Source organism: Mauremys reevesii, unplaced genomic scaffold (genome assembly GCF_016161935.1).
Source record: "Mauremys reevesii isolate NIE-2019 unplaced genomic scaffold, ASM1616193v1 Contig9, whole genome shotgun sequence".
NCBI classification, from domain to species: domain Eukaryota; kingdom Metazoa; phylum Chordata; order Testudines; family Geoemydidae; genus Mauremys; species Mauremys reevesii.
The window spans coordinates 349034-361380 of NW_024100906.1; the positions used below are offsets into that span (position 1 = coordinate 349034).

Genomic DNA, 12347 nt, shown 5'->3' on the forward strand with positions numbered 1-12347 from the left:
CAGCAAGGTAGCCAGAGAAGTGGGGGCACTCCAGCCAGCAGGGCAGCCCAAGCAGACAGAGCGCTCCCTGGAGCAGGGTGGACCCTGCTCCTGCTGAGAAGGGGTTTAAAAAGTGGCCTGGCAGGGCTTGAGAAGACAGCCTTCAGGCTAGGCTGATTGGGGAAGTGGCTGCAGCTGGGGGCCACGCCCCAAACAGAGCAACAGGGCCTTATAAGAAGGCAGGGAAGCCAGAACCAGACACTCTCTCTCTGGTGATAGAGAGAGATGGGCCTGGCTGCTTAGGGCTTGAGACTAGATACCTGAGTGCAGCAGGGCTGGGGAAGGCTGAGGAGCCGGGGAGCTCCAGCCTAGAAAGCCCCAGGCTGTGGCCTAGCAGTGGGCCAAAGGTACTGGGGGTTGCAGGGGGCAACCCAGGGGTAGGCCAAGGCAGCAGGTCCAAACCCAACTTTGCCTGTGATGAGTAGGCTGATACTGCAGTCTGTCCCAGAGCGTGGGGCTAGACAATGACTGGCAGTAGCCAAATACTGAGGCAAGATAGGGATAGAGGGTGGGGGTTTCCTGAGAGAGAAAGGGAGACCCAGAGAGAAAGGGGTTGCTGCTAGGGGGCAGTGCCCCATGCAAAAGGGCACCAGGGTCCAGGGAGGGACTCGGGCCAGAGGACAGGCGGATCACCGGCCTGCAGAGGGCGCTCCGAACGCTGGACTGAGCTAATTCCCAGAGTGACCAGCAGGAGGCGCCGCGGGGGTGAGTCCGATCCGTCTACAGTCTCCCAATGCTACTCTTCACTCACTGCTTTCGTAATACCACTGCCCCTGTATTAACAAAGGCCGTTCTCCTTAAATTCTGCAATGTAACAGTAAAAAAAGAACCATGACCCTGTCTCCTCTGGGTCCAGCCATCTGTGTTTCTAACTCCAAGAAATGACTCTGCTTGTACTTCACAGGCGATTGATGAGAATGAAAAGAATTACCAATCAATACGAGTTCGCAAGCCTTCTAAAACCAAGCCCCTGCACTTTGGATCTTGTTATACTGTGTCTAGTTCATCAAGCATAGAGGTCACTCCTGATGTGAGTAAAATTGAAACTGTCTGTTGCCATGGAGGTTTACAGATATTGGGGGGGTGTTTAGAGTTGAGTTGTGTTGCTAGAGGGTGCTGTGTCCTCATAGTTCGTGCTGACCTCAGTGCCTTAGCGTGGCACTAGGGGAGCTGTACTGAGGGGCAATGATGTGGGTATCTCAGTAGGCACTTTCCCCTCACAGTCAGCACAGAGCCCAATGTCTCAGCGTGGCACTAGGAGGTGCTGTACTGCCAGTAACAGGATGGGGGCTTACATAAGAATGGCCATATTGGGTCAGACCAAAGGTCCATCCAGCCCAGTATCCTGTCTACCGACAGTGGCCAATGCCAAGTGCCCCAGAGGGAGTGAACCTAACAGGTAATGATCAAGTGATCTCTCTCCTGCCACCCATCTCCACCCTCTGACAAACAGAGGCTAGGGACACCATTCCTTACCCATCCTGGCTAATAGCCATTCATGGACTTAACCTCCATGAATTTATCCAGTTCTCTTTTAAACCCTGTTATAGTCCTTACCTTCACAACCTCCTCAGGTAAGGAGTTCCACAGGTTGACTGTGCGCTGTGTGAAGAAGAACTTCCTTTTATTTGTTTTAAACCTGCTGCTGATTATTTTCATTTGGTGGCCCCTAGTTCTTATATTATGGGAACAAGTAAATAACTTTTCCTTATTCACTTTCTCCACACCACTCATGATTTTATATACCTCTATCATATCCCCCCTTAATCTCCTCTTTTCCAAGCTAAAAAGTCCTAGACTCTTTAATCTCTCCTCATATGGGACCTGTTCCAAACCCCTAATAATTTTAGTTGCCCTTTTCTGAACCTTTTCTAATACCAGTAGATCTTTTTGGAGATGAGGAGACCACATCTGTACGCAGTATTCAAGACATGGGAATACCATGGATTTATATAAGGGCAATAAGATATTCTCCGTCTTATTCTCTATCCCTTTTAAAATGATTCCTAACATCCCGTTTGCTTTTTTGACTGCCGCTACACACTGTGTGGACGTCTTCAGAGTACTATCCATGCTGACTCCAAGATCTTTCTCCTGATTAGGTGTAGCTAAATTAGCCCCCATCATATTGTATGTATAGTTGGGGTTATTTTTTCCAATGTGCATTACTTTACTTAGTAGGATGTTCTCTCCCCACCCTAGTCATTGCTGCCCTCAAGTCCCCAAGCATGGTATTAAGGGGAGCCGTGCTGCGCTATAGGTAGTGGCGTGGGTAGCCCAGTAGGGGGAGTTCTCCCCTCAGTCAGTGCTGATTCAGTGTGGCGTTGAAGATGCTCTGCTGTGGAATTTTGCAGCAGCATTTGGTTGAGACAGAGAGAACATAAGAATGGCCCTACTGGGTCAGACCAAAGGTCCATCTAGCCCAGTATCCTGTCTTCTGAGAGTGACCAATGGAAGGTGCCTCAGAGGGAATGAACAGAACAGGGAATCATCAAGTGATCCATCCCCTGTCGCTCATTCCCAGCTTCTGACAAACAGAGATCAGAGAGGTGGAGCTTGTGATCATTTAAGATGAAGCAACAAAGGCCCTGAGCTGGGTTCTAGCCACTGGGATGGAGGGAAGGGAAAGATCGTAGAGACTGTGTAAGGAGAAGGCAGTCGGAAAGGAGCTGAACATGATGCTGAAGTTGGAATCTAGATGACAGGAAGCCAGTGGAGCTAGTGATGAGAAAGGAGATGGCAGAGACAAGGAAGGGCTTGGAAGGGGAGCTGAGGTACTGAGCTCAGTGTGAGTCAGCTGCAGGACATACCAGAGTCGACAGGGGACTGGCAAAGCGGGTAGAGGGGTGGACTTGAAAATCGTCAGCACAGAGGTGGGAGCTGAATCTGATGGAGGGGCCAGAATCCTAGAGATTCCCTCTCTTGCTGTCCAGTGGGGCTGTTGCAGGGAGCCAGGAAGGCTGAGTGATGAATGCTGAGGGCAGAGTGAGTCCAGGAGAAGGGAGTGATCGATTGTCTTGCAACGTGGTGAGGATTATTGAGGATCCACTGCATCGCTCACTCCTACTCTGCCGGCTCAGGTGGGCTCACCTCGAGGAGATGGTTTCTCTTTTTGCTGCAGGTGCTGGAGTTCTGCAATATGACCGTTCATCCGCTGGATCCAGACATGGAAATCTACACTGAAGACTTGAGGGACAAACTGAGCCTCTGCCTGATGGAGCAAAATGACAGGGGATTGGTCTGGAAGGCCACTGTGAGACCAGGTAGGCTCAGCCAGAGATCCTGGCAGATTGTGCAAGGAGCTGCCCCCCAGTACCTGCTTGTGGTTGTAGGGCCAACCGTGTGCACACAGTAAGGCAGGACACATGGGCTCCAGCCACCTCCTACGGCCCAGTGGGAATATGAACTGGAGCTGGGCTGGGTGGGAGAGAGCAGAGGAGCAGGTCTGGAAATCTCCATTGAGATCACATCACTCTAGTCCCCAAACAAAAGCACCCAGCATTGCGCTGCGGTTCTTCTGCCTACCATGGCCATGGAGACTCTCACAGCAACTGAAGGGGAGAGAATGCTCCAATTCTTGCTCCCAAATTCTTGCTCCCAAACTCAGCCCCCGCCTCTCCAGAGCAGCTCCACTGGGGATCAGATCTGTGACATGTGGCTGAGAGGTTGTGATGCCACCCAGAAGAGAGTGGGGGGCACAGACACACCAGCCGATTAGTTGCTCCCTGGCTGGCCTCTGACCCAGGGATAATGTCCATCCCACCAGCCTCACTCCCAACCGAACATCAGACTTAGCCTATAGGTGGAGCCTTAACCCTCATGGGACAGTCCATTGGTTGTCATGGCCTCGTCCTTTATTGCTCAGGACAGTATTAACTGCATTACCTCTGCATTCACCAGAATGAAGAGCTGTATTTCTGAGCACAGGTGCCCTGTGCTCCTGAGAATTAACACTGAGCAGAACTGAATTTCTCGGCATTGGCTGGTGCTTGTTGCACTCATAAGTGCATCATCCTTTCCTCTTGTCTCATCTCTCCCTGCTCAGCCCATAGGAATCAAAGGGCTCAAGTTCTCTCAGCCACTACGGCCACCCCAGGTCCTCCATAGTCCTAGCACATGGAGGAGGGATAGCTCAGTGGTTTGAGCATTGGCCTGCTAAACCCAGGGTTGTGAGTTCAATCTTTGAGGGGGCCACTTAGGGATCTGGGGCAAAAATTGGTCCTGCTAGTGAAGGCAGGGGGCTGGACTTGATGACCTTTCAAGGTCCTTTCCAGTTCAAGGAGATTGGTATATCTCCAATTATTAATGTTCTTCAACCTTCTCAGCCATACTAAGGTGGTCATCAAAAGGATGTGGCTGCTGTCTAAACCTATCAATCCCCTGCTCTAACTACTAGCCCACACTTCTTCACACGACTAGGAGAAGAACCCAGGAGTCCGGTGCCTTCATTCCAAGACCATCCTTCCCTCCCTATTCACAAACTCAGCCTGGTGGGGGCTGTAAAATGGCCTGATGCCAGTAGGTGCTGAACTCCCATTGGGTAATAATGAATTAATAAGACCTCCTCTTAGCCTCACAGTGAAGAGAACCAGGGAAATTACTGCTCAGGGATACAGAGTCAGTACATGGTAATTAGCTGCACTGCCACATGACATGACTGTTTTAGCCAATCAGATACCAGATAACGAGTGGGCTCTCCCTTGAGCAATATGAACCCAGTATCTGATTCCCTCTCTTCTCTCTTCCAGGGGATGTGACACTTCCTGGTTCCACCCCTACACGAGCAGGTCAGTAGGAATTCATGGAGCGTGTGATCCCAACGTCTAATCCCAGTTGTTCTCTCAGAGGCCCAGATCCTCTTGCCTGCAGCACAGGGGTCAGGTCCCATCAAGTCCATGGCCACTGGGAGACCCAGGACAGGACTGTCCCTGCAGTCTGTTCTCTAGGGCCCTTCCCAATGGAGAACCACCATCAAGTACCCTCCAGTCCATCTCTAAACCCGAGAGATTAAACTGTGAGGGGATCATCCTCCCCTGGACCGGTGTGAGGACAGGTTAGATGGGACTTGAGGAAACTTCTCCACCTTCAGTGCCAAGCTACAATTATAGGATTTCCCTCTACGGTGTAGTTCTCTAGGTTCTGACTTGTTTAAGTGGCAATAGAGTTTCCCTTGGAGAGATCATTCCCATATCCTCTGGATCTCTCTGTTCGGATATGACTCTGGATATTGGAGAACACAAGAGAGTTAAAATACCCACCAGTCAAATAGTGTTGAGTTTACTGCCCTTTTCTCTATAGGCCACATCAAGTATTTGTTTCAGTGGAATACTGAAGAGTTTTTTACTGAATGTTGGTTAGGGTGAAAGACCAGAAGGTGAATGGGTTGGGTAATATGGAATTGGGCAAATACTTTTTGGTAAAAACTTGGGGCGCAGTCATAATGTAACTTTGTCTTTGAAGGGGGGTAGACCATAAGGGTCCCTTTTCCCCCAACTCGTTGAGCAGACATAAAGTTCCTTGAACTTTAGCATCAGTGATGATTTATTTGCAAAAGTCATGCTGGGAAATGTATCACTTCTCCTGTTTGAAATGTCACTTATCCCATCAGCCTAGTGCTCCTTGAGGTGGCAAAATTTGCAGACAATACAGAATTACTCAAGACAGTAAAATAAATGTAATACTGCGCCAACTGAGGTCATGCCCAAAGGAGAACTAGAGGTGACAGAGACATTTTATTACGCTTGCTTGAGTTTCATCATCTCTGGAACTGCTCAGAAATGTGCAGCGACCAGAGACCTATCCTCCATGAACTTATCAAATTCTTTTTTTAACCCAGTTATAGTTTTGGCCTTCACAACATCCCCAGGCAATGAGTCCCACAGTTTGACTGTGTGTTGCATGAAGAAGTTTCCTTTTGTTTGTTTTAAACCTGCTGCCCATTAATTTCATTGGGTGACTCCTGGTTCTTGTGTTATGTGAAGGGGTAAAAAAAAACACTTCCTTATTCACTTTATCCACAATATTTATAATTTTATAAACCTCTATCATTTCCCCCCTTAGTCATCTCTTTTCTAAGATGAATAATTTCCAGTCTTTTGATGCATCCGACGAAGTGGGTATTCACTCATGAAAGCTCATGCTCCAATACGTCTATTAGTCTATAAGGTGCCACACAACTCTTTGCTGCTTTTACAGTCTTTTTAATCTCTCCTTGTATGGAAGCTCTTCTGTACCCCTAATCATTTTTGTTGAACTTCTGTGTACTTTTTCCAATTCTAATATCTTTTTTGAGACGGGGTGACCAGACCTGCCTGCAGTATTCCAGGTGGTGGCATAAGGTGGATTTATATAGAGGCATTATGACATTTTTTCTCTCTCTTCTAATGGTTCCTAACATTCTGTTCGCTTTTTTGACTGCCTCTGCACATTGTGCAGATGTTTTCAGAGAACTCTCCATAATGACTCCCTGGTCTCTTTCTTGGTTAATAACAAGGAATTGAGGACCCCTCGTTTTGTTTGTAGAATTGGAATTATGTTTTCCAGTGTGCATTAATTTGCTTTTATCAGCACTGAATTTCATCTGCCATTGTGTTGTTTTCATCTGCCTTTCACACAGATTTGTGAGATCTCTTTGTAATTCTTCACAGTGACTGAGTAATTTTGTATCATTTGCAACCTTTGCCATCTCACCATTTACCCCTTTTTGCATATTGTTGATGAATAGGACTGATCCCAGTACAGACCCCTGGGGGACACCACTATTTACCTCGCTCTCTCCATTCTGAAAAGTGACCGTTTATATCTACCCTTTGTTTCCTATCTTTTAACCAGTTACCAATCCATGAGAGGACCTTCCCTTTTATCCCATGACAGCTTACTCTGCTTAAGACCCTTTGGTGAGGGACCTTGTCAAAGGCTCTCTGAAAATCTAAGTACACTATATCCACTGGATCCCCCTTGTCCACATGTTTGGGGACCCCCTCAAAGAATTCTAGTAGATTGGTGAGGCATGATTTCCCTTTACAAAAACCATGTTGATTCTTCCCAACAAATTATGTTCATCTATGTGTCTGATAATTCTGTTCTTTACTGTAGTTTCAACCAATTTGCCTGGTATTGAAGATATTCATCCATCTGACTCCTACGTGCTAGTACCATACAGATACTAAAATGGGAGAAATACACTGGAATTGGGTGTCCCCACAAGCTATGTTTGTGGTACAATGGGTTTCACACATCATTACTAAAACTTACTGTGGTGCTGAGTGGTGCTAATGGCTGCCATAGGGGTGCAGGACCATCAGAGACCATGGGGGCAGCTAAGCATTTGCCTTCTTACCTAACAGCGGGAGCAATTGAGAATGTTTTGTAGTGCAGACGGGAGCCTGCAGGCCAAGCCCATTATTATTTGTTGTGTTGCCTGAGACCCACAGCCATGGCCCAGAACCCAATTGTGCTAGGTGCAGTACATTAATTTATAGGTGTATTACAGTAGTGCCTAGGAGCTCTATTCAGGGACCAGGACTGCACTGTGTCCCTGTCCCAAAGAGCTGACAATCTGAGCCGGAAGCCGACCTGCTGCTGGGTGTTCGGGGGTCGCAGTGAGTCAGCCATTAGAGAGGCAGTTGCTGGGTGACCCGGTAAGGAAGCAGAGGCAGACGAGGCAGCTTCTTATTGGGCAGCAGGCTGAGTGTCTGGTTGGGGATGTCTGCTAAAGCCCATGAGTTGTACGTTCCTCCTGCTGGTCAGGGAAGCAGGACGCGGTGTCTGTTTCTGGGCATAAACAGATGACACCAGAAATATACCGGACTTCTATCACTGATCACTCGTCCAAATTGAAACTACCCCGCAGGGCCCAAAATTACAGCGTTCTGCTCAGCCAAAGGAGCAACAGCATGACAGACATTTACAATGCACTGAGCTTATCATCCTGTGCTGGGCGTTTGATGTATCAGTAATAATAACCAGAAGCTAAAAGCCTGAAGCAACAGCTGTGTGTGCTTGTCATCTTGAGATCACTTATTGCTGTTTTAATTACAATACATTCGTTGTTACAGTGGGTTTGTTTGTAGATTTCTTGAAAAAATAATAAGGAAAAAGATTTTTAAACGAGCCTAGAGGGCACCTTGGACACAGTCAGTGGTGACATAAGTGCTGTTGTACAGTAACATGTGACTGAGTGCACACGGTAACTTGCACTCACCATATGCCAGATGAGCGTGTGTGTGTTAAGTGTGTATTTCTGCTATTTGGTGTTCTGCGGGGGGACCCAGAGCAGCTCTCTAAGAACACAGGCATTGCCACACCTGTGGAGTCTGACATCTGGGTACGGTCTCTGACAGTGGCCAGTAACAGATCCTTCAGGAGACTCTGAATAACTCATTAATTGGTGTATCAGTCTCTTAGCTTCAAAGATAATCACACTGCCATGTGACTGGCTTAACCAATCAGATCTGCAAGTGGCCTGTGTGGTGTGAGGTGAGCAGAGTAAACAGAAAATTATGATAAAAAGTTTGTTTCACTCTTCTTCCTTCCCCACTTCCAGGTGACATTGAGCACAGTTCACCATCAACAGAACGCCACACAGGTCAGTTAATCTCCCCTGATTTACAGAGGCCTGATTTTAGTAGGACAGAAATTACAGAAGAAAAAAAGACCTAACGAGTCAGTGGCCAAACCAGGACTCCTCTCCTCCCCTCACACTGTACCCACTAGGCAGTAGTCCTGCCCTGATCCAGGATTCTAATTCAGAGCAGGCGCAGGGAGTGGGTGGACATCAAGGTGGGCAAATTCTGACAGGAAAGGAGAGAGGCTTGGGCATTGGGAGGTATTCCAGTGAGGAGGGGAAGAGGGTCAAGGTAACTGAGTTAGGGAGGTATCTGTGGGAGGGGAGAGCAGAAGCGGGGAGAGGGGTGAGCAAAGGGGAACCACACAGACCGGGCCAGAGGCAGAGAGACACTGAGTACAGAGCACTAGGATTGCGAGGCGGTACCAAGCATTTTCTGTAGAGGAGAGAGGTGGGACATGAAGCGGGAAAGCCTGGGCGTGAAGGAGAGCGGGGAATGGTACCTGGGTGGGGACTGGACTTTGCTGGCCCATGTTCTAGGAGGTGGCACAAGGAAGACGATGAGCGATCACCTCCTGGACACCCTGAAAAACCTCCAAGAGGTAGGGATGAAGGAGTTCAAGAGCAAACTGACTGACATCAATCTGGAAAAGGGATACCAGAGCCACATACCTCGATGTGACCTGGAGAAGGCAGGGCCTGTGGAGCTCACTGAGCTGCTGATCAGATACTATACAGAGAACTATGGGGTGGAGGTGACCACGATGGTGCTGGAAGCTATCAATCAGAGAGCGCTGGCAGAGAGACTTCGCAGGGCAACAGTGGCTGGTCAGGAATGAGCCAGTGCGGGGAGATCAGCCTCCTCTCTTCAGAGGATCCCACTGCGTCTTCATCTCTGCATCCTCCCTGCTCTCTGAATTCTAAGCACAATCTCAGACAGAATATGCTCCTCTCTCTTCGTAAGTCAGAGCCCTTGGGAACTGAATACAAAGCCAATTCCTTTCCGAGTGCACGTTTTTCTGACCCTTTAGGATCAGGTTTTACTTTAATTGTCTCTCTGTTTCCCCCCTTTCCCCCAAACTCTTTTCAAGCCCCCACTCCTATCTGCAACCTGCAGTTCTGATTTTATTATCCCCCTACCCACTTGAATACATTTGTTCTCTGTTTATCATTCCACTAGTGACTCTGCAGGGTCTTAAACGGCAGCTATTAAAGTTAGACATTTTAAAATCACCACGTCCAGGTAACTTGCATCCAAGTGTTTTAAAAGAGCTGGCGGAGGAGTGCTAATGTGGATTTTCAGTAACTCTTGGGAAGTTCAAGAAGACTGGAAGAAAGTGAAAGTTGTGCTAGTATTTTAGAAGGGGAAATGGGATGACCCAGGTAATTATAGTTGGTCAGCCTGACATCAATCCTGGGCAAGATAATTGCGCAGCTGATATTGGATTTGATTAATAAAAAAATTAATTAAGGTAATAAAATTAATGCTAATCACAATGGGTTTATGGAATATAGATCCTGTCAAATCAACTTGATACCTTTTTCCTGAGATTACAAGTTTGGCTGATAAAGGTAATAGTGTCGATGTAAAATACATAGACCTGGTCTACACTATGAAGTTACGTCGACCCAAGTCAGCTTGTTTTGGCTTAGTTTTACATGCGTCCACACCTGCATTAGTCTCTTGCTAACATAACATCACCTCTCCAGATGACAGAGCCAGAGCTGAGGTTTTTCTAGTATAGACACTGCATTGCCTGTGTTAATCCTAACAGTTCTCCAGCAGCTGTCCCCCTGGTTGCCCCCGTGACCGTGACCATTCTGGTCGCCATTGTGAAATCCATTGCCCAGGGGTCACAGACACCGGAAGCCTCCTTCCGTCCCCTTGAAAAACGTCATTGTGTTTTGTGTGCCTTTTCCTGATTGTCCACCTTGGCAAGCATGCGGCAGGCCAGGGAGATCACCACCCCTGCGGACCTGCCACTTCTACAATGAACTGCACCCCCCCACCAGCACCCGAAATCTGACCAGGGACACTTTGCAAGAGCTAGGCATGGGATCCCCTGCAATGCACAGGGAGGAGGAGGAGGAGGAGGGGGTGAGAAGCAGAGGGGAATACAAAACATGCTGGGAGCCAGGAGCTGCTTGAAACTCTGCCGGAATTGAGCCGGTCCCATCACACGAGCGCAGATGAGCCCCGGGGATGACGGTGAAGGGAGCTCAGGTACGTGTATTGGTGCATTACTCCTCCATGTTTGTAATGGCGCAGCCATTCCCAGTCCCTATTCAAGCCTAAATTGATTGTATCTAGTTTGCATACCAACGAGAAACTGCTGAGCAGGAATTGATATGCAAACTAGATACAATCAGCTTAGGCTTGAATAGGGATTGGGAATGGCTGAGCCATTACAAACATTGAATCTATCTCCCCTTGTAAATATCCTCACACTTCTTATCAAACTGTCTGTACTGGGCTATCTTGATTTCACTTCAAAAGTTTTTTTCTCTTACTTAATTGGCCTCTCAGAGTTAGTAAGACAACTCCCACCTTTTCATGCTCTCTGTATGTGTATATAGATCTTCTCAATATATGTTTCAGTCTATGCATCCGATGAAGTTGGCTGTAGCCCACGAAAGCTTATGCTCAAATAAATTTGTTAGTCTCTAAGGTGCCACAAGTTCTCCTGTTCTTTTTATTTAATAATGGGCCCTTCAATCTAGCAGAGAGATCATATAACATGATCCAATGACTGGAAGTTGAAGCTAAACAAATAATGTGTACATTTTTAACCATTAGAACCTCATGGTGTTTTGTCCACCTCTATTCAAGGAAACTTGAGTATACACTTAATAAAGAAAATACACTAGAAATTCCCTATGTAGCATCACTTTCTCTTTCACTGAGCAATTGATAAGCAAAGACCCACAATCTGCTGCTGCTCCCCTAAGGGGCCACTGGGGCTAAGGATGTGAGGGAGGGGTTACTAAGAGAGGAGGTGGGACCTGAACTATTGCACAGTGTATGGCAGAGGGATAACATGGGTTTCCATCATCTGTCACCATTCCCCAAGGCGGCGGTGGGAAGACTTTGAGACTACTTCAGCAAAGTGGTACAACACTCCCTCTGTACAAAAGTTGGGACCAATCTCATTGCAAGGGAAAGGTTTTCCCTCCCACTCCACAGCATTTGTGTTGCACCAGCAAGGAAGATCTTCAAAGCCATGGCTGCTTTCATGGAGAATGAGAGCTCTGGGAAAGTGCCCAGCCGGCTGAAGGCAAATAGCAGAGATGTGATCTCAGGAGCCACCGGCCCCAAGTTGGTGTGGGAAAAACCCTGGCTTCTTCTCCCTCTGTCAGGGAAACAGCAGCTGCCTGAGCTCAGACTGGTGACAGGGGCAGAAGGACATGACTCCACTCCAGCGGAAGTGGACGTCCACCTAAGCAGCCAGCAGGGAGTCTCCCATTGCTGTGGGTGAATTTAATCCTGAAATGCTCACGCCTCAAGTAGGAGTGGATGGTTTCCCTGTAAAGCTCAAATCATAAAACAGTTCTCTTCCCCGACATGTCCCAGACCCTACAGGCACCTCCAAACTGAGCCCACCCCTACCCCTAGAGGTGCTGTGAGAGGGTGTGCAGGAGGGCAAGGGGCGGTGTGGCTGGAGGGGTTAGTTTGGTAAAGGGGGGCTGTCAGGTGGGGGTCCCTGGGGGTCAGAGGTGAGGCTGAGAGGCATGGTCTGTGGTG

At 48.0% G+C, this 12347-nt stretch overlaps 1 protein-coding gene across 1 annotated transcript; it reads left to right on the plus strand.

Annotated features, from left to right (window-relative positions):
• Positions 1-772: 772 nt before the first annotated feature.
• Positions 773-10894, plus strand: LOC120395023 (pyrin-like). Its single transcript, XM_039519200.1, has 5 exons — positions 773-1069; positions 3161-3302; positions 4788-4826; positions 8585-8626; positions 9146-10894. Exons 2-5 carry the CDS (start codon positions 3179-3181, stop codon positions 9442-9444), a joined length of 504 nt encoding a protein of 167 aa, XP_039375134.1. The 5' UTR covers positions 773-1069; positions 3161-3178; the 3' UTR covers positions 9445-10894.
• Positions 10895-12347: the final 1453 nt, after the last annotated feature.